The 26,726-nt window shown below is 37.7% G+C and overlaps 1 protein-coding gene across 2 annotated transcripts in view; it reads left to right on the forward strand.

The window, feature by feature from the left end:
* The window catches only part of LOC308655106 (uncharacterized protein), a 413,636-nt gene extending 394,359 nt beyond the window's left edge, over positions 1–19,277 (forward strand). Inside the window, exon 6 of one of the 2 annotated variants that reach the window (XM_081304924.1) lies at positions 19,099–19,277. In XM_081304924.1, the coding sequence (XP_081161050.1) occupies positions 19,099–19,195 (97 nt within the window). In that variant the 3' untranslated portion in view covers positions 19,196–19,277. The remainder of the gene's footprint in view (positions 1–19,098) is intronic. The other variant, XM_081304927.1, reaches the window with a different exon arrangement.
* Positions 19,278–26,726: the final 7,449 nt, after the last annotated feature.

Genomic DNA, 26,726 nt, shown 5'->3' on the forward strand with positions numbered 1-26,726 from the left:
AGAGAAGAGAAGGGGAAAGGATGACAAAATAAAATTCAGACATCTTTAGGTAGCGTGAGACTGAGGAAAAGCTTTGCCAAAATTCTAAAGCTCCAAATACTGCATCCTTTTGATGGGGAAAAGGTGAAAATCTAGTAACTTTATATCAGGTATCTGAGTCCTTTTCTCTCTCTCTCTCTCTCTCTCTCTCTCTCTTTCTCTCTCTCTCTTTCACATTTTTATTTTGCAAACTTGAGTAGTGCTACTCAATTGTGACAGTTTCAATGTTGCTGCTACTTGGGGGATTTTGTTAATATTTTAGTAGATGGTTATTTTCCTTTAAACGTGTGTTGTCAAAAGTGTTGCATCCTTGAGAGTGATCTTATTACATTCTAGGATCGGCTTTTTTTTTTCCCCAAGAGTAATAGTCAATAATTGTATAGTGCTAGTCAACAGAAAAACAGGATTCACTTAAGAGAATTTGTTTTTCTGTTAGCTTTGCAGGGACACACTTATTCCACTGAGACTAGGGTACCTGCACTGACATCCACTCAAAGAAGTAATAACTTGCCAAATCCTACTTATCAACGTGTATCCTTTTCTCAATTAATTCAAGATTTCCAGTTTGTTTACTTTCATCTCCAAAATAGCAACAACTTCCTTTAATATTTCAGACAGTCTGGCATTTAAGGAACTGATTGATGAATGTTCAATTGCACTCGGAAGGCGACAGCAGTTCTCATCATCCGTAATTCATTAGCATATAATGGAAATGCCGTGCCAATCAAATTAAAGTTGCATGTGATAAGAGCTCTTTGTTATTGATTGAAATTTTTTCCTCAGCAACTGTTGTAACTGCATCTGATAGAAACAGGCTCTCTGCCTGCATCCCAGTTGTTTTTATTTCTTTTCCCTCTTCTCGCAGGTCACATTCTTATTCTGTGCCCAGGCAGCAATGAGCATCATTTCTCCGCCAGTCTTGCTTTCAGCTGTGTGTTTTCTGTTGCTCCCCTCTTGGTTTCTTTGCATTATTCATTGCTGGGCTACAGCAGAATATTGGAATGTGTAGCATATGGCAACCGAAAGAGAGGGACATCCCTGTGCAGAATTTATAGTGTATATATTTAAATGCTTTCAACTCTAAGAACCTGCCATCCCCAAATTAAAACTATTTGCATAGAGACTAACCACTACACACCCTATGGCATAATGCCACTACATGGAAGATAATCACCAAAAATCCATGTCCGTGTTTTCAGAAAGGCATAAAAATATGATTTATATACATTTTTTGTTGTGCTTTTTTAAACAAGGGTTAAGTAACAAAATAAAACATGTCACATTTTGTTTATTCTTTCAGGCCTCACAGCCGAGCATGTTTTAGTCTGCAAACATTTAAAATTTTTAACTTCAACATTTCACCACAGAAAACATCTAAAGGTTCTCCTCTTCCCTTTACTCTAATAAATTCTATAACTCAGAGCTTGATCAAAGCACTTCTCTCTTTAACTCTAACAATGTAAAGAAAGAAAATTTTAAATTGAAGTCATTTAGAATTCCTCAGTAGTTAAAATGTTTTTCATAGACACAATCAAACCTTCTTTAAAGTTGCAATTAATTCTTAGTTAGGGGAAAAATTCCATATGGAATAAAATTCTCTTTGGAAATCACGTGTTTGCATTCCTGCTGTATGATTATTCTTACCACACCAGAAACTTCTTAATTAATTGCACTCTTCATGGCTACACTAAAACAGATGTAAATAAGTGCTTTTTATAACCATTAACTTTCACAACAGGCTTCCTCACAAGCACTGGAGGGTTTGCATTGTGGAGAGGCAGTGGAGGGTGTGGGCCAGGGAAACACAGTGGCTCTCTGCTCATTTGCATAGGCAGTTGGTTCTAAATCCAACAAATGGGCAGAAAGACATTTCCAAATGAGAAGGCTCCGGAGCTGCCTGTGTTTAAAAACAAATTGGACTCCCCGTGCTGAATTCTGAGTGGTGATTATATAATTAGTGCTGTGCGTTGGGGAGAACCCACCCCTGTGCTCAGTGGGTTTGATTTTGCTGCTTTTCTTTCTTTTTTTTTTTTAATTGGCGAGAAAGCAAGATGACTACCGAGAACTTAAACCAATGAAAAAAATGTAACAGTGAGAGAAATTAGAGTGGGAAGAACTAATAAAAACAAAATAGGGACAAAGTCTTGTAAGGAGTCCAAGAGAAGTCGCCCTGGCCTGGAGCCAAGCACTGCTGATTTCAGGGATGGAATTTGTTAAGCAGGGAGCATGTCGTGTCTTCTAGGAACTCCTGCCTGCAGCTCCTGGGTGGAAAAGAAGGGAGCGAGCAAGCCCATCTGTGCACACTCTAATAGCAGAGTATTCATTTCAAGTAGTCTTGTCAACATGGTTTTTGAGGTTGCTTGGGGGGAAAAAAATAGCAAAAATGTTACTAGGACATAAATGCATTGTGCCCAACATTCTCCAATAGACACGTGTGGGCCTCTTTGCCCAGGGGTTTTCATCAAGAGTTGACTTGTAAATGATCAGGTTACCCTATGATGATCTGAGTGAATCTTCCAGGGAGAGCTCCTTCCGTGAAGCCAGAGGGATTTTCTCAGAGCGAGAAGGAAATCTGCATTTCAGGGTAGCAAGTGATAAAACGCAAATCAAATTTGAAATCTGATTTCTCGATAAATCCAGGTAAATTTTTATCCCAGACATGAGATCATCTCGTGGACAAAGGAAGAACATGAAAGTGCAAACCAACACACACCAATGAGACCTACCCATTTAATCTGTGTGAGGTGTTAGGCCCCACACTATTTTAAATATCCATCCATGATGCCTCTCACGGGCTTCAGGCAGTATGTGCTTTTTGGAAGGGAGCAGTCCGTCGTGATTTTATATGAGCCATATGACTGCAGTCTCTGAGGCCTTCTCAGCTTTTCAAACAAATAATAATATCAATAATAACAGCTACCAGTTATTAAATGCCAAACACTATGTACTTTACATAATCATCCCTAATTCCCAAAACAACTCTGTAATCTGGGTCTTATCTCCATTTTTACAAATGAAACCCGGGTCAGAGAGGTTAAGTAACACGTCCAAAGTCACAAAGCCAGTTAGCATAAAGCCAGAATTCAAATTCAGAGCTGCTTGACCCCAAAGCCTAAGCTCTTTTTATTACCCCTGCTTCCCTGAGACACCTTCAGTCTGCTCTCTAGATAACAAGAGCAAGCCCAGGATGTCTCTGGGGTATCATACCCTCTGAACATCCCTTCCCACGTTTCCATTTTGCAAAGGTCTCTTGTTTTTCCTTAAGTAAAGCCAAAGGACAGCCTTTCTCTTTACAACCATCCATAAAGTAAGATTAATCCAGCTTCACAGGATTTATAACTCTGATTTAAGGGACCCGACCAAAGTCCAAATACAGATGTGGAAATGATTATCCTTACACCTATTTTGTATAAGGAGATCTCTGCAGGATCACAGAAAGTGACATTTCTATCTGTCTCTGTGACTTAAGCCATCCCATCTTTTATGTAAGTCTCTCTAGTTTACAAGCACAATTCCCACTTTTAAGGCACACTGCTGCACCCATATGTGCAATCTCTCTCCCTCCCTCCCTCCCTCCCCCCCCCTCTCTCTCACACACACACACACACACACACACACAAACACATACACACACACAAACACACACACACACACACACACACACACACACTGGGTCCTTTTACCTTCCAAATACATGACACTGAAAGATTGACAATATTAGGGGTGCTCAGTAACTATTTATTATCATTAATTAGCCCACTGCCTCAAGAAAGCCTAATAAGAAGGAAAAAGAAGTTTAGTTGAAGAAAACATGTGATTAGGCCTCACTGCCTACATCCCCTCCGTGATTAGAGAATTTGCCATTTGGGCTCATTGAGACACTGCATTCTTAGAGCTGCTTTGCCGTATTCAAACTGATCTCTATGAGAAAGAGAAAGGCAGTTAGAAAAAAAAAAATAGTATCAACTAGAATTAAGCTGAAATTACCCACATTGTATCAATTTCAACCCCAGACTTTAAGATTAATTAATCTGAAGATTGTCTGCCTTGGGGACTTTCTCCTTTTTTCTGTGTTTGGGCTGCAATTTCTCCCCAGGCCTTTAGTTAACCACCTCCCACTCACTCAGGAAAGTGAGGGCTAAGAGCTCTTCTGGTGTTCTGGGATTTGTACGTGGAAGATTCCCTTTCACTATTTGATAGCCTCCAAGCTGAAACGGCTGTTCCACACCACTCATCACCAAGGGTCAGAAGTTGTATCAGCATCTTCAAAAAGAAAGTCAGTACATTTTCAGTTAAAAATAGCCCTATTCTAAGCTTACCTATGGGTGTTGCAAAACTTTGCTAAGCAGAAGAGAAGATATCTCTTGGATCCATTTTCAACAAGTTCAATAACTTGATGTAGGTATAAAACACCTTTGTTTTATTTCAGGGAGCCAACAGTGGTCACAGCCTGAAAGGTCTTTGAATTTGACTTGGATAACATCCCAAAATGTTATTGCAATCCTCAGAGATCTGTCACCAGGAGAATGTGTGTGAAACCACATTTACCTTAGCATAGTGGATATTTGGTTGGCTTAAAAATCAGTGTCCCCACTTATGTAATAAAGTATAGCAGGAGAAAAGCAACAACACTTAAACAAATCATGGTTAATGTAAAGAGTTTTCTGATATGTCATGTGATAATGAGGACTGTTCTAATGTTCTAGATCTCAGGGTGAGGGGTAGAGACACTTCTGGATTTTTCTTTAGCCATAAAATTTTATATATATGTGTGTGTGTGTGTATATATATATATACACACATACATATATATATAAAATTATATACACACACACACACTATATATATATATATATATATATATATATATATATATACATATATATATATATATATATATATATATATATATATATATAATCTAAGAATTAACTTGGTTTTCTAAGATCTAAAGAACAGGGGAAGAAGTGATGATGGCCTCTTGTTTATAGAAGCAGTTTCCAGTGTTCAATGACTGGATGGGGGTAGCACAAAGTATGGTTTTAATTCCTCCCTGGATCAGACTCTGACTAAAGTGACATAGTTCCAGCAACACTGCCAACACATACTCTTCCGCTCAGAGAGTCTGAGACCAGAGAAGGTCTGGACCAGAGAAGACTTTCACTCTACATTTCCAAACAAGTTAGTCTAGATGAAATGCATCGAATATCTCAGCTAAATTAAAAATTGAATGTGATCTGTCTGAAAGAAATCATCTAAAATATCATTTTTCCCTTAATTTTCCTTTCCCACATTTTTTTTATTTTATATAACTGGTTTTAAAGAAATGTGTGCGATGACTACAATATTGCACATTGCACCTAGAAGTGTTTTCATGCTATTTCTACATTCCACTATTGCAAGATAGATTTCAACTCCTTGGGAAATTTTAGAAGAATTTGCAAGAAATTGAGTATTATTTGGAAACAGTTTATAAATTCTATTTATAATTGTCCAATTGAACTAACAGACCTCAACAAACAAATGTTATCATCATCTCCAGTGACTTCAAGAGTGAGCATTTTGAGTGGATCTGAATCAAGTTGTTAATGAGAGCTAGGGCTGAGGCTTAGTTTGCTGAATTTTCACTCCATGAGACACAGAATCACATACTGAATAAGTCAAGTGTAAATGGCTTCATCTCAGTTCCCAATGATCAACACCATAAAGTAACTACATATTAACTCAATCAGCAGGGTCCAACATGGCAGCTTAAGACCCAGAATAGAGGAGGGCTTCTAGCTAGTTCTGAAGGACATCCTTCAAAAAGGAAGGAATCTGGACACAAGGAAGGCATCAAGAGACGGAATAGCTAATCATATTTGGAAGCCAGTGTTACTGGACCACAGCCCTCTCAATATCATATCTACCAAGAGAAGTAGTCTGTAGTGTGTTCTGCTGTTCGTATGCTGCCTCATTTGGGTTTACGAACTGTAAAATGCACAACTATGACCTTGACAGGCAGTTTCTGTCCTTCTGGCATTTGTAATTCAAGAGGACTTAGAGGAAGTACCCAAACTCACCCAAAACCCTCCAAGAAGGAGGAAGAAGGCAACCCACCCAACCACCCAGCACAGTGAAATGCAGTCCCAGGGCACAACCTGTTCAAGCCCTTCCTCAAAGTGGGCTCAAGTTCACAACAAAACATAATTACCATTTAAGAACAATAGTATGTGAAAGTGAAAAAAAAAAAAAAAAAAAAAAAAAAAACCCTTGTCCCTGACTGACTTTTCATCTACTTGACCTAACTACTACCATGAAGCATGTTTGATAAAGATAAATGAAATAAAATGATAAAACTGTAAGCGGGCTTAGTACCTATCACATAATAAGCACTACATAAATGTTGGCCCTTAAAGTCATTTCAGTAAGAATATCAGATTGAGCATTGTCACAGGAAGCATGGCTTTTAGGCAAAGGGAGTATATACCCATTTTTCAACAAGTGCAAAATTAAATCATTGCACAAACAGACCAAATTGAGACCCTTCTAGAGATAACTGAAGTCCTGAAAATACCTTCACAGCATAACAGGGACTTGTTGGGACCTTATAAGAAAGGATTAGCAACATTTGTTGATTTTTTTAAAAGACTGCCCTATGGGGATCTAGAGTGAGCTGTGAGGTTTACAGGCCTGGGATGATCCTCCCCAAATTTGGGGGTTGTTTAATGTAAGTCTTCTTGGGTTTTAAGCTGGTTATTCCGGACTATTCCCTTAACTAAAACAAGACGGCCCCCTACCTTCACCGGGAGATCTCAGAATCCCTGAAGTCTGGCAGCCTCCACTAAGCCAGCTGCTGTTTGCAGGATTCTGATGATCTGGGACTTCCCAGGTGTCAGAAGCAAACAATAGATCACAGCTGGCATTAATTGGCAGCACCCTGGTTGGCAGTCTCAGCAGAGAGAGGCCAAACACTGAACAGGCCACAGAGAGAGGACTCCCCTCACTCAGCTAATATTAATTGAAATGTCTTCATGGAATGCTGTTTTGCACATTGCAATGAAAACAGTTTGTTTTTAGGATTTAAACATCCCTCCGCTGTGTTTGCAATCTGAACACTACAGCATGTGTTAAAACATAAGATCCAGGGAGGCAAACTGACTATAAACAGAGTAGTTTAGGAGCGGGGGTGGGGAAGCTGTCTTTCTTTTGCAATTTTCAAGCTCAGTGAAGTGCGCAGGAGTGATAACCCAGGACAGGCAAGGGAAAAGAAAGAAGAGATTTAAACTTCAGAGGATTTTTTTTTTTACTGTGTCATTGTTGGGAAGAACCCTGAAAAGGGAAAAATGATTTAAATCCATGACTTTTCTCCCTGATGCTGCCCTTTTAAAAATCCTAGGCCATCCTGCTAAATATTATCCTGGTTATCTGGGCCAAAAGTCTCAATCCATCTAGTTAAAAGATACCAAGGAATGTGGTTTGCGGCCAGTAATATAGATTAGTATGCTAATGTTGTTCTAAGGGTAGCATTGTTAAATAAGCCCGCGATATCCCTGGAATCAAACTGAGCACACTATGCCAACCCGCGTGTATCATTTAGGATTATACATGGCCTGTTAAGAATACAGAACAATTGCTTCGCATTTCTCTGAGCTGGTGTCATCTCCCTTTCGAATCTGGGAACAACACCCATATCTCGTCTTCAGCTACTGACATTTGTCATAAATTTCAACTGACCTTTTGCCAGAAGAGCTTCAGGATGATTTTCTTTTTATCTTTTCACAGTCCTCAGCATGTCATGATTCATTCCGGAAGTATTTGGGGCCCAGCACTGTGCTGGATGTTATAGGAGATGAGCGAGAAGCAGGAAAATCTGTTCCTAGTAGTGGAATCAAAACATGTTTTCATGACACAACCAGACAATCTGGAAGACAGTGATAACTTGCGGGTGTAAATTGAAAAATCTCAGGGCAGAAGAGGTAAAAAATAAGACAGATATTTATGCATTTGGTTTAGTCATCAAAGGCTTCATGTGGAACATGTTTTAAACAAAATATTGCATATGTATGAGAAAAAAGTATTTCGGATTTTTTTAAAAGCAGAGGAGAAAAACTGATAAATAAGAAAGCCATAAAAATGCAAACAACAAGAAAGGGTGGAATCTAGAAAAAAGGTGACTCCCAAGATCTTTTATACAACAGAAAAGGGTGCTGTTTTACTTGTTTCTCCTCCAAATATTAGAATATTCCAGATTTTACAAGTAGAAATGTTGACATAGCACAGAAAAATAATTCTCCAAAGTCATGAATGCAGCCAATGTTGAGAAGTCATAACAGAACTGAACACAGACAAAAAAGCTAGCCCAGGAGTAGTATTCACTCAAGTCCTGGACCCACCTCAAGTGTTTGCTTAAAATGATTTAAATCCATTCCTTTTCCCTCAGATGCTCAGTAGGGACACTTCCCCTGTTCTTCTTTGACACCTTTAATTCATTATTTTCTTAGAAAGTACAAGCATTTCTTTATCCTCCTTAGCCACCCATCTACCTTTCTTCATTTCCTCTGCCCTATTTTCCCCCCACCTTCCCCTTCCCACTCATATTCAAAGAATGAGTGGAGAAGTCATTCAGAATGTTTTTTTTACTCCCCATCTCAAAGCAATCCTGCTTCTAATTTGCCATGTGAACATAAGCCTGCTAATACCTTGGACTCAATTTTCACCACCATAATACCTAACAATATGCTAAGAAAAGAAAATTTTATATAACTAAAAACACTTTGCTCAATTTCAATGGACAGAATGTCATGCAAAGAATGAAAACAATTACCTTAAAAATCTAAGCAAGCACCCTCATCTCCGTACACATAACTTAGTGTAGGAATGTAATTTATATCTTAGGTTGAAAAAAAGTCCCATTTAAATTAACTTCCAGGACCGAAGTGAAACTTTGTTCAGTCTTTATCCCAAAACAAACTATGTTATTTAGGATAACCTATTGTGTGGCCAATCATTCCCCTTCGATAATCCTTGCCACCTACGGAGGATCAGTCACAAGGGTGAGGGAATGAAATGTTAACTTTTGAAGTTAAGAGTGTCAGTGCAAATTACACTAACACATTTAAATGCAATTATGAGGCATCCACTTACTATTAAAGATGGGAAACTATTTTCTCATAGTTACAATATTTGGGGTAGACATATACTCATACATCATTCTTTATCCATGGGCTTAGCATCTATCAATCCAGTTGATTGCAAATGGGAATCAAAACAAAATGATTCATTTATTATTTTTGAAAAATGTTTTGTTATCTATTGAAGAAAGGACAGATGTGCAAATAGTCCGTGTTTTCATAGGTGACATGATCTACTGAATTTAAAATTCAGCTGCAGTGGGAAAATTGGAAAGCCTGATTTTTGTTTTTTTGCATTTTTTTCTCACTATGTCTATACCCCTGACAAACTATCCATGAGAACTTGGGCAAGTTCTTACACATTCAGAGCTCATTACTTATGACCTAATAAACAAAAAGGTGCGAGAACCAGAGTAAAAATTGGAGCTACGAGTCAATCTGAGAGATTTTGCTCAGGAATGGATCAGATTAAGGCAAGCTCTTACCAAACAAAGATAATGCTGAAAGGAAATCATACAATTATAGAATTTTAAAGCCAGAAACAACCTCAGAGCTTATTGATTCCTACCTCATTGTGTAAATGACAGACTTGAAATCTGGAAAGAATAAATAAGATGCCCAAAGCCATGCAGCTAAATTGTGCAGCCATGAAGGGAACCTGGAAACCGTGATAATACACACATACACACACATTACAATAGCAAAGGAGGATTACTCCTTCATATATAGATGTTTGGACAACAAGAAGTTACTAGCAAAATAACACACTGTTAAAGCCTTTTTCTCTTTTGATTTCTCATATTTAAATGCGTCACTGAGCCAGACATAGTGGGCACACACCTGTAATCCCAGCAGCTTGGGAGACTGAGGCAAGAGGATCATGCGTTCAAAGCCAGCCTCAGCAATTTAGTAAGGCCATAAGCAACCTAGCAAGACCCTGTCTCAAAATAAAAATGAAAAGGGCTGGGGATGTGGCCCAGTGGTTAAGCACCCCTGGGTTCAATCCCTGTTATAAATAAATAAATAGGTTATTGCAAAAGTGGTTCCAGTCCCAAGACAAGGCAAATAAAGGTTGCTTGTAGTGGTATGTGAGTCCCCTGACTTCCATCGTGACTGGGAAGAAGAAAAGGAAGAGTGAAGAAACCAAATAAGAAAAATCATCATTGCTATTAAGGCCTGGGCCCAGAGGCAAAATCATAGCATCGAGACTTTATTGTATTATACATTAAATGAGGTTCCTAACTTAAATTTTTTTTTCCGGGACAATGGAAGGAGAGAAGGAAAGAAATAAAATACAGGACATCTATACTTATTACAATCAGTCAATATTTTCCTGCCATAATTTATATTTTCACATGTTCTCTTTATAATTATGTCCACATTTTGAGCTCTTAGTAAAGAAAAGATTCTGTTCCTGTTTGCAACTCTGTATTTCTCCAACACTACTAGCAGCTTCCTGTCAGTCCGCCATGTTTGTAGGCTTCTGGGTCCTGAAACAAGCCATCCCTCTATCCTTTCTGCTTTCTCCTCTTTGATCTTTCCCCCCACCAATCCCTTGAAGAAGTAGTCTAGACTCACTGTCTCTACTTTTCCTTGTTTATTCTTCTACCTACTTTGGTGTTACTTTCAGGTGACTCTTCAGGAGATATCTACTGAATCCGTTTCACAGTAACACAGGGATCATCAAATCCAGAATTCTCAGTTCTCAATTCTCATTCTCTTGGATGATGTTTGACATCCAGACACCTTTCTCTGGGAATTCAGCTCTTTCATGTCTCTCCAGATGCCACTGTCTCCCCCTCTTGATGAGCACTTTCTCAGTTTCTTGCAGGGTCCTCGTTCAACACCTGCCTTCAACTGGATCAATAACAATTTCATCTACTCTTTCGTGTTCACTCACACCGGTGTTTCTCAACAGGGGATGATTCTGATACTAGGTGACATTAGTCAATATCTGGAGACATTTTTGATTGTCACAAATGTAGAGGGTGCTGACTACTGGGACCTACTGGATAGAGGACAATAATGCCATTAAAAACCATACAGTGCACAAGCAAGCCCTCCAAAATGAAGAATTAGCCAATGCAAGACATTTATAGAGCAGGATCTACACCTGCCCATCTATAATGTGGATTATATAATTATCATAGCCTGAGTTGGTCAGCTAAATTCCAGAACTCTAGAATTTTCGATACCTCTATTGTCCAGTAATTATCATTATTTGTCTCCAAAGTTTTCCTTTTTATAGTCCCCCTCCCAAGTAAAGCCTTCACTATTTCCAAACTCAAGTTGGAAACCTTGCAATCACTTTTCATTCTTCATAAATCCATACAACCCATGTTCATCATGTTTCATTGTATTTTATAATCCAATAACCTCCTAAGTGAGGTGCTTGACTCCAATCTCTCCATCACTGCACTCCATTCTTCAGAACAACCACCATCCTACAGCCAAACTTCCTCTTATCCCTGTTTTACTTAATGATTATCCTTGACTTTCAGGGCCAAGAGGAGTAATTCTTAACTTCGATTTCAGAATTGGGTAGATGGGGTGGAATGGGAGTAGAAGGAATTTCCATATACCATCTATTTTTTTTTCTGGAAAAATTAAGAACTTTCATTAGACTCTATGGCACATGCCAAATTCTCTTGGAGAGCTTGCTGGGCCCATCATAGTTTCGAATCCACTAGATGTGGACTTAGGAGTGAGAATCTGCATTTCTATTGAGTTCCCAGCTGGTACCAAGGCTGCTGATGCTGGGATAACATTTTGAGAAACACTGTTTTATATTAAAAGCATCTGGAGATTTTTACAAAAATACTGAGTCTTGGATCTTAATCCCAGAGTTCTATGTGGTTTGGCTTAGCTTCTAAACTTTTTTTTTTAAATCTACTTAGGTAATTTTAATACACACCAAGTCAATGAACCACTGCTCTGATGGGCCCATATCTCGAAATAGGTAAAGAGCTTAAAAGAGCAAAAATTGCCAATGGTAAAACCTCCTCTTCTGGCCTCCACTTGCCTTTCAGGTCTATGCCCCTGACTCCTCTCACTCCCTCACCTCACACTTGACCCTCTAAGTGACCATACTAATTAGAATCTCTTGCACATATTGGGAACTCTCCTGCCATTGAGCATTTGCTCAAATGCTCCTGTCTGCCAAAAAATGGTCCTCCCTTAACTTTCTGGAATGTTCTGTACATCCTTCAGAACTAGATTAATTTTACATGCTGATTTTTTTCAGACAGGAACCCAAGCCCAACCACCACCAACTCAGAATTACTGCTTCCTATTTCATGTTACCACAGCACTTTAGTGATACCTGTCTTTTTACATGCTGCTCATCATTAGATTGTGAGACCCTGGGAAGCTTATTAATTAGTATCTGGTAGCTCATCACAGGGCAATTGTCGATATCATTCATTTATTCATTCATTCAATGAAATTCAAAGGGACTTACCTTTGCCTAAACTTCTCCTACTTATTCTCCTAAACATTTTTTGTTTTAAGATTTTTCTGTATTTCAAATAGCAAACAAGTTTTTAAGCAGTGAAAGTTCTTTAAATGAACAGGAGTCTTCTGAAGAGTTTTACAAATCATACGTGCTACACAGACTTCAACAGCTTTATTTACTTAACTATCATAACTGAATTCTTAATTGAACATATTCAAATACTTAGAGTTCTCACTGGTAAACCTGACAACTACTTAAAAGAGTGTGCGTGGTGGAAGAAATGACTATAAAAATGTCAAGTTAGGAAAGCATTGATCTGTTTCTCTGAGTCTAATTGTCACCCCGTGTAACTCAATGGGAATTCTCACAGTGAATTACGCAGGAGGTGAATCGGGGCCAGATGTGTTCCCCAAGACTGTGCAGCTTGGTTTCCAATAAACTCTTTTTATGGTTTCTTTTCCCTGCCTTTCTAGAATAGCCACAGATTGAATAAGTTGCATTTAATACTTTACAGTTTCAAACAAATATCAGTCAAATCTTTAATTTTTGTGGTTTAAAAGAGGACCAGTAGTGAGAAATTATCATCATCTCAAATGTCTCCAAAAACCTAGGAAAACTACTAATTGATTTGATTTTTGTATCAGAATTTAAGTGAATCTGCCAAGAAGGGTTTACACAGAGAAATAAAGCCCTGAATGACAGGAGGAATGTGACACTTCCTGTGGCCTGTCTTTGTCATCCTCACAGCTAAAAGCAGCAAAAAATTTCTTAAAGTTTTAAACAGTTAGGCTACTGTTACTTTTCCTTGTAAAAACTGTTGTGAAAAAAAGATTCGTCGTTTTCCTGGCTGTATAAATATTTACTATAAAAAGCAATAGGAGTTTCTAAAAACTGTTGACTAAAAATCTCACAGAAGATTAGAAAACACAATCCAGTGACCATCTCTTTTTTTCATCATTAGCTTTTCTGTTTTTAGAAACAGAATGTATAGTTGTTACTCAGAAATTCCACCTAAGGACCAACACTACACATTCTGCTTTTTCATTTCTCAAATTCTTTATTGAAATTATTGGAATTAAGCAATTCTCATTGGACAGAGTCAGGATTTTTGTCCCTAGACTTAAGTAGCTAGAAATCCACTTAGCATTTCCCTTGTATACTTTTTCACCTCCTTAATTAGGTTTATTTTTACTTATTTGCTATACTTGTTAAAGATGAACAGGTCACAAAGAATCAAATTTAAAATTTTTCCAGAATTTCTACAGAGAGTGTGTGTTTGTGTGTGTGTGTGTGTTCTCTGCCACAGGAGAAAATAATGAATTCCTAAGAACTGTCAAATTGCCTAGGTAGTACCATCATTTGTCAAAATAACAAAATCCAATTTTATATAACCAGTAGGATAATTTTGATACTTGTGCCTCCTTGGTTAATCTGAGTACAATGTCCTTTTTTTGTGATTGACACCATGAATGTCTTTCCATTGAGTGTCTTTCTGACAGTTTTTCTGAAGTTGTAAATGGAGGGACTTGTGGTTAAAGCATCATGGATCAGACTTGAAGCACAAAACTTACCATGTTCTTTTTTTCTCCATGTCTCTGCCTCCTCTTCACTACCCCAAGGCAACATGAGAAATAAATCTAATTATTTAATTTAACAAATTAAATTACCTCATTGGAAACTTGCTGTGACATTGTCCCCAGGCGCCCTGTCAACCAAGACACCACATACACACAGGTGAAAAGTTTTCAAATGAGATTCGTCTCTGGTATTTACTCTAAATGAATTTCATTGGACAAGGTCCAAAATGGTTTCAGCTTGCCCTGAATTCCTAGCAAGAGTAATTGAGTTTAATTTTGTCACAGGGATTCCACGTACCGGCATAACTCACTGTGAATGAGTGGGTGGGCAGAATGATATATTCTTCAAGTCAAAAATAAATTTTCCTCAAGAAGAGTGTTTTGATTATGTTGCTTATCTATGACAGCTCCATAGATAAAAGAGTCTTCCTCAGGGCACCATTTGAATACGAAATGACCCCACTCAGGAATAGTTTAGTTTCATAAATAAAGAGATCTACATTTAAACTTCAGACTTATCTAGACCTCCAACCAAAATTGTAGGTGGGAAAAGTAAAACTCATCATCGGTGACCAAGATGTTTTAAAGCAGTCAAAAATTATCATTTTCATGTGCAGAATAATTTTAAGTGAAAAATCTTCATGCACTGTGCAATATTTGAATTACTCATTATTCAACCAGATGGTCCTAAGTAATTCTTGCAAATTATTTTAATAACTAGCAAAATGTTCATGAAATTCATTACTTCCAGGATCTGGAATCCTCAAAATACATTTGAAGGAAAAATAAATCTAAATAAATAAGGCTGTACTTTAATTGCTTTCTCCAAATACAAAATTTAGACCATCAGAGGTGACACTTTAAACTGTGACTAACTTTTATTTGTTGGGTAGTTCAAAGAAGATTACTTGCAATTTAGTTAGAAATTTAGACCTAGATATTAAAATTTTAAAATAGAATTTCTTGGCAAAGGAAAAATATATCATGCAAACAGGCTATGTAGGGGTATTTCTATTAGGTGTGATAGAGATTTTTGTTCTTTTGTAAGCCACGTGTTAGTAATTATACAATTTATAATTCTATAGGGAGCAAGGCTAAGAGGGGAACAAATAATAAGGAAGCATATTTAGTAGGTTCCATAGAACATTCACCAATGGGCTAATGTCCATCACAAGTTCACAAACTTGCTTTCTCAGTATTTCCTATATTGGTGACCATGAAATTCTTTTTTTTTTTTTTGAACCCAGAAAGGCAATAAATTTTGCTTTGCTTAATCTTTTATAGCTAACTGTTGATAATTGGTTTCTTTCTAGCATTGAGTAAAATAATGACTGGGAGGACTAGTATACTAACATTAACTAATGTGTTTTCTCTTCAGTAATTCTTTCTTAAGCTGTGTCCCTTTTCCCATTCAAAGGCTTTGAGACATCCATTGCCTTAGGGCAGGGTTGAGACTTTGGGGAAGAGAACAAAAGAGTCAAATCCTGGGCTTTGGAGTGTCAAAGGCTCAGATCCAGGCCTAGGACAAAAAGATCTGGAATGATAAGTGTGCAGTCAGAAACTAGTTTTTCCTATGCCCGCCCCCAGACTAGATAAAGTTGGCCCCTGGGAGAAAGGAGGAAGACACCAGGTATTGGAGCAGCTTTAGTGTCTGAATAAGAGGAGCCTTGAGAGGGCTGGAACCTCCACATAGGTCAGTGGATCTGATAAGGAAGGGTTACTGTGGATGGAGGTCAGGGAACTAGCAACCCTCACAGAGTGTCCCCAGGTCTCCTCCTGCACCAGAAGCATGGGTATAATGATGGCTACTTGGAATCTTTCTGGGAAAAAGAGGGCCAAGAGAACTGCAAAAAGTTCCCCAGGGTCCCACCCAGAAAGGTTCAGGAGAACAGAGAAAGGAGCATTGTCCAAGAGAAGGAGCTCAAGAGAGTGTCAGAGAAAAGAAAAAGCATTCTGGGTTCCAGGGGGGATCTAAGTAGATCAACACCGGAAGCCTGATGAAATATGTGGGTGTTCCAGTGGATGCTAGCAGGAAGAGATGACAACCAGTATGTCTTCCCATCACGAAAACCCTCCAATGTGTGCTCCACCCTGAGGAAGCAGGTGAAGTTCCCAAATGCACTAAATTCACACCAGAGGGTGGTGTGAATCTCACACCAGGGGGTGTTGTGACCCTGGGGTATTAATCCTATGCTAAAGATAAGGAAAGAATGTTCACACCAACGTTTGGATTTTGTGATTTCTGATTCTAAAATCTGGGCCAATACACTTTATTAGAGTAATAATGAATCATTAACATATAATCCAATAAATAGTGTGGAGACATCTGTCTCATCGTATTGAAAAGAGAATGACTCCTTATGCCAAAATAAATTCCAGATGGATCAAAGATTTTGAATTACCAAGTGAAATCATAAAAGTATTAAAAGAAAACATGGGGAAATATTTCTTTAATTTTGTAATGCGAAAGGCCTTCCTAAATATGAAACAAAACCAAGAAACTGTTAAGGAAGATGCCAAAAAATATAAACAAAGTTAAAGGATGAGTGACAAATAGAAGAAAAATAATTGTACCATATTTTGATAATCAAAGGCTTATTTTTTAATTTACATAATGCCTATACAATTTACAAACTAGCAAGAAAAAGACTAAAGGAAACCAATAAAAAAAATGAGCAACTAATGTCAATAAGCAATTCACAGAAATGGAAATAAATTGAATTGCCCATAGTCTGCAAAAGATTCTAGTTTTTTAAACTCTCTTAAAAAAAAAAACTCTTTTTTTAATTAAAGATGGACGTAATATCTCTATTTTATTTATTTATTTTTATATGGTGTTGAGGATTGAACCCAGTGCCTCACATGCACTAGGCAAGTGCTCTACTGCTGAGTCACAACCCAGCCCTTCTGACTCTTAATTAAAGAAATAGTTTTCACATACAAGTTATCACCTCTCAGATTGGCATAATTTTTAAAGTTTCATAATACCCAGTAGTGATGAAACTATGGAGAAACAGGTTTATGAAATTCAATACTTTGGGTGGTACTTTGAAGTGATGTAAATTTTGTTCATAAGATTTTAGTAATAATGATCAAAATCAATGATGAATCAACATCCTTACAGCAATTCCATTGTTAGAAACTGAACCTAATGAAAAGATAATATTCCCACTGACATAAATATATTCTTTGCAGAATAATATATAGTAAGAATAATCAGGAAAATAATCCAAAGTTCGATTAATAAATAGTATGTTAAAATATATTATGATATTATCATAAAAGAAGGTATTTTGCAATCATTAAAAAATAAAATATATTTACAAGATGCAAACAGATGGTCTCTAAGCCAGTTGATTTAGTGAAAAAGGAAGACATATTGGTATTTATACTACAATCTTATTTGTTATTATTGGTGAAGACTGAATACACATAACATGTACATAATATCTGTGATTTAAAATATATATGAATGAAGCTGAGTGATTACCTTGAAGAGATTCCTGGGGATTGGAGTAGTGGCCTGGAAAAAAAAAAAAAAAGAGGTTTTAGTTCTCATATTACAAGGTTCTGTATTCTTTGTGCACACATTACTTTCATTTTCATTTTAAAAAAAATAACTTTCTTTTAGAAGAAAACCAAGGACATTGGAGCTGTTTTGTTTTTCTTGGTTTAAAATTAAAAACCACATTTCAGTAAGTAAGATGCACCTCCAGAGACCCAGACAGCTGCAGCTGCCAGCTAGGAGAGAATTTTGTCAGGCTTAACATACTTCTAAATTACTGGTTTTGTTATTACAAATACCTGATATCATTTTCATATCCCAAATGACACTCATGAGCCCTGACTCAAAATAACTCAAAGCCTAACTAGAAGTCAATGGTCTGGAGATATTTACCACTTTTTGGTTAGTTCCTAATTAAGTCAGTTGGTGAAAAGATGCATACACTTCTAAGCCCCATTTCCTAGCGTGTTGGCAGAAAAGATGTGAAGAATAACAAGAGCAATAGAAGGCATGTCGCCTACTGTCAGGCAGGCAAGTACCTTTGATGACTCCACAGTCCCCAGGCTACATGCCCCAGCCCAGCAGCCTCAGCTCAGATGCCACTTGCTCAGAGAAGCACTGGCTGGATCCCCATCTAAGGGGCCTCTCTGATCCACACCTTTCTTCTGATACTCCACCTTGACTCTCTGTTGGTGTCTCCCTATTGTTGTTCCTTTTATTTCTTTGTGAAATTGGTTTTGAATTGTCTTCCTCTTTGGAATATGTGCTCCATGAAAGCAGGAGCAAGGTCAGTTTGTCTGCCACTGTATTCCTAAGGCTATTCTACTCTAATCATGGCCCATAACTAAGATTCAATAAATGCTTACTGTATAAATTAAAACTATGATTGTTTATATGTGTATATAGATGTACGTGCATGTATAGGTACAAAGAGGGGCTATTGTATTCACAATAGCTAGGTTTATTAAGTGTTTGCACTGTGTGCAAGATTGTAAGTAGTTGTATGTTATATCATGCTGTATTCAAAACACTATACAAGGAGAATTCCACTATATTCCCTATTTTACCAATGAGGAAACTGAGTCATAAATACAATCAAATAACTTGACCAAAGTCACACATAAGGAAAACAAATTACATCTATATAAGTATCAGCTATATATATTATGAATATCAGCTATATATGTTACATAGATATAATCTATATACAAAGTACACAGTAGCTTTGGTTTGTCTCTCAAAGGCCCAGGTGGTAAAGGCTCAGTCCCCAATCTGTGGTACTATTGGGAGGTCAGGGAACCCTTAAGAGGTGGGACCTACCTAGAAGTGTTTTAGTCACAGGGGAGGGGTGCTCTTGAAGGGGATATTGAAAACCTAGCCCCTCTTCTTCCTCTCTTCTTTGCTTCCCAGTTGCCTAGAGATAAACAGCCTGCTCTACCAACTCCCTGTCATGATGTACTACCCTACCAGAGGCCAAAGGCAACAGGACCAACTGGCCATGGACTGAAACCTCTAAAATTGTGATCCAAGATAAACCTTTCCTCTTTTTAAGTTGATTATCTCAAGTAGTTTGTTATAGTAAAAGAAAACTGAATAACACAATGGTAGAGACTTGCCTTTTTAATTCCAGCTTCAGGTTGAAACAAAATCAGGAAGAAATGGAAACTCTATGCTAACAAACCACCAAAGAATCACCACATTAAAGCACTCAACTCTATTTTCCTTTGACATGGAAAGAGGAAGTTCCCTTCTTGTGAATAATAAGGAAGAACTTCCTTCTTCCACTCTTTGGCAAAGTACATCGATTTTTTCCAAAACTCTGCAAATAGTTCTACAGAGCCCACACTATGCATGGTTTTATACAGAGGATGCCAATGAGGCCCAAAGCAGCCACTCTACTGAAGGCAGAGTATAATTGTCACTTCACTATTTATATCTGGAATGTAGTTATGTTGTGTCACCATTATCATCAGCAGAGGCAACAAAAATAATTCTGAAGCATAGTGCCTGTTGTTTTGGAAGACAGCATGAAAACTGATTCCCTTTACTTTATAGATTTTTCAATAAAAGAAGCTAGTATGGATGATAATATAAAAATGTTGGACATTTTCTATGAAAGCTCAATGAGAAAGAATTGAAACAAAAGGATTAAAGCAAAAGAAAGATTAATTTACCTTGACAAAAATATCCTGCAATTCATTGCCAAATTCTCATTCCTAAAGTCTTTCTTTTGTCTTCAATACACATGGAGCAAGGCTCTGTAAACTGATATGCAGCCTAAAACAGACACACTAATTATATCAGTGCATATGTGCTTCTTTCTCTTACCCAGTGGCTCCTTTCACACTAACCAGAAAAACTGTGATATCAACTCACAGTTTTTTAAACAATAATTACTTTAAGCAGGTAAAAATGCTAATTGTCCTAATTTGGTCATTACACATCGTATATAGGTACCCTCCTATGGTACTGTCCCCCATAAATATGTGAAACTATTATGTGTCAATTTAAAACAATAGTTATAAGACTCTCTGAAGGGCTGGGATTGTAGCTCAGTGGTAGAGCACTTGCCTAGCATGTGTGAGGCACTGGGTTCGATTCTCAGCACCACATATAAAAAAATGAATAAAAGAAAAACCATCAACAACTAAATGTATGTATATATATATATATATATATATATATATATATATATATATACACACACATACATACATATATATAAATTTAAAAATAAAAAACTTTCTGAAATCTATGCTTCATTAAAGCATATTTATGGATTTGAAACCACCCCAGAAACAACTTTTAAGCAGAAAAAAATGAACTATTATTGAAACCATTTAATATCAGTAGGCAGAACATCATTACCAGTCAATCAAAATCACTTTAAACCAGTGGCTCTCAACCAGAGACAATGTCACCCCCAGAGGACATTCAAGAATATCTTCAGACATTGTTATCACCTTGACTTGGGGATGGGGTGGAAGATGCTTCTGGCATAAATAGGTGGAAGTACTACTGAATACCTTATAATGCACAATGCAGCATCCAAGACAAAGCATTATCTAGTCCAAGTGTCTACAATCCCTCTGTTGAGAAACCCACTAGATTGTCTATGGCATGAGTCAGTGACAGCTCTGGAATCCAAATTCAGTTTGAACCTTAACTTAAGGATTATTAGTAATCCAAAAGAAGTACATTTATTTAGTAATACAGTTGGAGCTCTGACTCTGTTCTAGGTACTGGTACCCAAGAATAGTAAGAAGCAAAACTGATGAAATCCTACCCTCATAATATTCTATCAGGAGACAGAGATGATAAGCAAATAAGTAAAAATGTGTCCTAGGTTAGTGTCTTCAGAGAGAAGAATCTCACATGAAATATTGCATGGAGAAAGTTTATTAAGGAGTGCTTTCAGAATCAACACCTATGGAGTAGGGATGAATGGGAGCAGGAGGGAGTCAAGGGGCAAGATGAGCAGTGGCGCTGTCCTGAGAAGAACCCAGCACATCCACAGGTGCCCCATAGCTGGAGTAACTCAACAGAGTTGTCCTCCAATGAGGCAAAGGAGCCAGGCCTTAACACATCACTAGGCATTAAATACATGCTGCTCCAAAAGGAGGCATGAACTTGAATAAGGCAGCCATCTTCCACCAAGACCAGTGCTCAGAGGGCCATTCAGCTGAGTACCACCACCAACATTCCCGCAGCTGGAGGAATGAGTTAACTCAGCGCACCACAACACCCACTCCACACACAATACAGACCAGTAAATGAAATGATTCTGGGTAAGAAGAGGGAGGATGATAGAAGATGAAGTGACATTTAGAAACTTCACTAAGGTCATCCTGGTAACACACCATGGGAACAGAGATTTAAAGGAAGTAAGTTGGCAAGGTGAATAGATCAGAGGGAACAGTACACCAGGCAGCAGGAAGTACCTTTGCAAAACCCTGGGGGCAGGAACGTTTAAGGGACACCAAGAAAACCACAGTATCTGCAATGGAGGGAGCAAGAAGGAGAGTGGTCGGAGATAGGATTGGAAATAGCCAAGGCATTTGTTCTGCAGGACGTTTTGGCCATGATGAGGTTTTGGTATGTCTTCTCAAGTTGACAGAAAGCCAGTAGATAGTTTTGCAGAAGCAGTTGATGTGGTCTGTTGTACACATGGGTTATAAGGAAGTAAAAGTTGGAGACACAGTGACAGAAGTATGGAAAAGGTGATGGTGGCTTGAACCAATGCAGTCAAAATGATTGGGTTTTTGAAGGGAGTTGTGTCAGCATTGGCGTCAATTACATGTGGACTATAAGAGAAAGGAAATAATTAAGGGTTACTCCTAGATTCCAATCAATCAAGTGGCTATGGGTGCTATTTACAGAGGGGGAGACATCTGGGTGTAGGGCAAAGTTACAAGAAGGACATCAGGGGTTCTGTTTTGCCATGTCCTGTTTGAGATAATGGGGTCATCTGTACCAAGGAGGATGAGGTATTTCTGAGTGACAGAGACCCAAAATAAGAGTAGCTTAAATAAGATAGAATTTTTAACTTCTCTTATATAAGAGGCTGGAGGTAGGCAATCATTCCAACTTCCTTCTCTATTAACTCAGAGTGTGGGCATCATGTCATTGCTCAAGACTGAACTCCATTCCAAGCAGCAGGATGGAGAAAGGTAGCATTGACAAAGGGTCTCAGAAGCTGCCACGTGGAACTCATGTGGCCTTATATCTTCTTGGTGAAGATTTTGTCTCACAACTGCATCAAACATCAGTGGTGGGAGTGGAGTGAATGTATAGACTTTACTCTGAGCTGCCATATCCAACTAAAAATTATAACCCTTTGGAATAAGAGTGAACATTGGTAGACAACTAGCAACCTCTGCCACAATATCAGATAAAAATCACAAACAGGCAATTCAACATACAAATCTAGAACTCAGGGCAGAAGTCAGGAGTAGAGACATCAATTTGGGAAACATCAGTTACCTCAGATGTGAGTGCATATGAAAAAGATAAATATCATTTAGACATTTAGAAGTGGAGTCTATGTCCCCTCCCCCTTGAATTTGGGTAGGCTTGTGAGTCACGACCAAAAAATGTAGTAGAAGTGACACAACATGGCTTCCAAGACTAGGTCAGAAAAGGAGATGCAGCCTCCTTATTATAATTTGGGACACTTCCACTTGGAGCCTGAGCAAACCATGCAAGAAATTCAATTACCCTGAGGCCTCCATGTTGTGAAGAAGCCTGTACCTCCTCGACTCTTCAGAGAGAATGTGTTCCCTGGATGTGGCACACGCATTTTGATTGACAGTCTCAATTCTCACTGATTGGTGATACTTAGAATCTAAGCATTTCAACCAGGGGTAAGGATGAAGCTGGTTTCAGTGTGATGACCCTTAGATCCTGCTCTTGGCACCAGCCTTAGAAACTAATTTCAGAATCTGGGAGGAAATCAAGGGAAACTAATTTTCCCTCTAATTAATTAGTTAGTAATTAAGAAAAAAAAAACCTTTTGAAATGACGAGAATCCCCAATACTGCAAAAAATATTTAAAATACTAGAGTGATTCATAATCCTTGAACTGTCTCCCTCACCCAGTGGTGGCAGAAACTGAGCAATAGGACAAAGGTCATGTCTGAGTACTGAAGTTCCTGTCTGTCCACAATGATCTCCACCCTCCTAACACACACACACACACACACACACACACACACACACACACACACACACTTATGGGGAAGATATACAATACATTCGCCCTCAATACTATTTTTCCTGTCACTTGGGTCTTTCATTTCCTGCCACTTTAAATGATAAAGTCCCAGGTGCAGAGACATGTTTATCTGTTTACATCCATATCAATGTCACTTAGAACTGTTATAGACAACCAGAACATGCTTTTGATGTTCAGGAAATCTTCTTTAAAATTGTTTCATATTAGTTAATGCTGATAGGAATTGTAAGCGTTTTACCTACAAAGTTACTAAGATGAGTTGAAGAATAACTTTCATGGACCAGGAAAAGATGCTTGTCTGTCTTATTTCTGCTTTGCCATATTTGATACCAAATTAGTGTGTGTGTGTGTGTGTGTACGTATATATATACACACATATATACATACACATATATTTTTTTCTTTGATTTGAAATCATTTGTTATGGACTATTTCTCTAGAATAGCAGGTAAACAGTTTCCATAGAGTACCTGTAAAAATTATTTATGCCATTTATAAGATTGCTGACTACTCATGTTTTGATTTTGTATGAAAAGTTTACAAATTAACATTTGGAAAAAAACTAACAGTATTAGAAGGATGAAATTAATTGAGAAATAATTATGAATCCCAAGCTACTCTTCTAGCTTTTCTGCGGAAAAACTTTAGAAATGCCCATTACTAGTCTTAACATTTTCCTTTCTACATTCATGAACAGAAGAAGTAGAAGTTTCAGCAAAAAATAATCGTAACAGATTAAAAGAAATGCAATAATTGGTAGTGGAATGTAAAGCCAAAATTCAAGCAAAAGTGAAGATTCAGAAAATACCCATTTGTTGTTAAGTATGTTTCTTGAGTATATGAAGATTTCTGAGAGTTCTAGGCAAGGCTGACTTTGCATTTTTAAGGTGGATAGTACACGTATTGGAGAGAAATGTGTTTTCCCCTCAGATGCCCAGCCCCTACACTTCACCTTCTCCACTGCAAAAATAATTCCTATTACCGCTATTACCCACTAAGCTTGTTTGGACAATATAATCTGTGAAGAAACAATAGGAAAAGTCATAGGATAATAAATTTTAATTCTACTTCCCCTTGTTTATATTTCACATATTCTAACAGTAATTTTCTCCAAGGTGGTATTAGGAAATGGATGAGGTCTAACCAATTTGTCTGATTTAAGCTTCCTAATCATGTCCGAGGAAATATGTTCTGTAAATGTGTTACACAAATCCACATTAATTTGACCAAAAATAATATCAGGTTAACCTTTTTTTTTAAAAAAAAAAAAAAGCATTTTAATGATATGTTCATATTCCTACCAGAAGTATAATTTGATGTTATCATTCCATTTCTGACACATCAAAATGCCGAAGTCTGGCTGGGCACAAAATCACGAGCCACTCACAGCCTTTTAGATTCAAACAGCAATTCTTTATTCCCGAACTCTCACCGGCACTCTACATGCACGTTCTGGGGAAAATCCACACTCTCCACCGGGCTCTGCATCCCAAAATACCCTCTCAATCCCGTGAGAACTCAACCAAGGAGCGGGAGCCTGAGGCAGCAGGATATGCCCTATTCCCAGCAGGATCCACCTTAAACCTGGAACCGCCCTATTCCCAGCAGGATCCACACCCTAAACCTGGAACCACCCTAAATCCGGATGCGCCCTGGTCCTTGAGCAGGGTCACCTTTCTCAAACATTCATGCAATGTCACTGCAAATGACCTGGGTCCAAGGCAAGCCCATTTCCACAATGGAGAGTCCTCCCTCTAAGCAACATTGGGTAGGCTGACAAAGAAATTGCCATGCGTCAGTCCTACTTGGCTATGGCTCTCAGCATCAAAATATCAGTTTTTTGATATCCCCTGCCAATTTCAAACACATGAAAGAAATCTGGGAAATTTGGATGAAAATTGTTTTTATGTTGAATTCTCAAAATGACTGCTTTCATTTCTCAATGATCCAATTCATAGGAAGAAAAAAAATCTTAATTTATTAACACTATAGCACAGAATACATTAACATTTATTTTTAAGACATACTCTCAGCCACAAAATAGAAATTATAATTTTCAGAATCTAAAAATTTTTCTACTTGTAAGATATATTGTTTAACTTATTATTATGGAAAATCTATTAACATAGTTAAATGAGTGTTAAAACAACTTATGAATATTTTATTGCATTTGATAGTTGAGAATTCATTTCACATTAGGTAAAATAGGTATTTGACTCTGACTTCACTTTTCAGAGGATGAAACTGAGACTGACATAGAGGATCTTGCCCAAGACCACATACCTCTGTGTGGTAAGACAAGGGAACCCAGGTATTCTGACAACCAGTCTGTATCTGTATCATTGATGACAGGTGTCACTCTGCTGGGCCAGAGGTTAATCCTTCATTTTAATCTGCTGACCAATTAATCAGTTATGGTTTAACAAATGTAAATAATTTAAAATTAATGAAAAAAATGAACATATAAGCTCCTAAGAGCTTGAGAAAAACACTCATCACTAGTGAGCAGTTTCCTACTCAATTACCAGCACTACTATCAAACAAGCCCACAGTGACCAGGAAGAGAAAATGTGCCTGTGCATTTCATCTTCACAGGGTCTTCAAGTTCCATTTCGCAGAACTCTGTGCTCAATAAAAATTTGCTTTAACATCTAGACTGACTGCAGTGAAAACTCTTTTTTATCTTGGTTCAAAGGAAGGCACCCTTAGCCCAGAGGGAAAGCAATAGTAAGACCTCTCATGACTTTAGCAAGGCTTCTGATTTAGCCTTGCGTGATAGAGCCATCAACAAACTGGACAGAGTCTGGTCACACAAATGATCGAGAGCTGCATAGCTATTGAGTGGTTATCATTGGCTCAGTGTCAACTGGGTGGGAAATGAATAGAAAATCCCAAATGTAAATTTGTTTAACATTTGCCACTGGTGACCTAGAGAAATGAAGAGCTTATTGAAGTTTGCAGCTGGATAAGATAAATGTCCTTTCTGGTGCTAAAAAATCTCAAAAATGAAGACAAGAAGTAACAACAGAATCAGAATTTCACATATCTTTGATTAATTGGAAAAAAAAACTAGTCAAGGAAATAATCAAGACTGATAAAGCTAAGACAAACACCTTTGAGAAGTGTGATTGTAAGAACACAGAATAAAAAATTACTAGCAATTACTTGACCTTTGATGTCTACTTAAGTTCACAATGTGTACACACAAACACCACACACACACACACACACACACACACACAGAGCATACCAAAAATATTTAAATGGAAAAATTTGTGGTGGGTATCTAGCAATTTATAGAGAA

This window comes from Spermophilus citellus (assembly GCF_964194105.1).
Source record: "Spermophilus citellus genome assembly, chromosome: 8".
In the NCBI taxonomy this organism is placed as follows: Eukaryota; Metazoa; Chordata; class Mammalia; order Rodentia; family Sciuridae; genus Spermophilus; species Spermophilus citellus.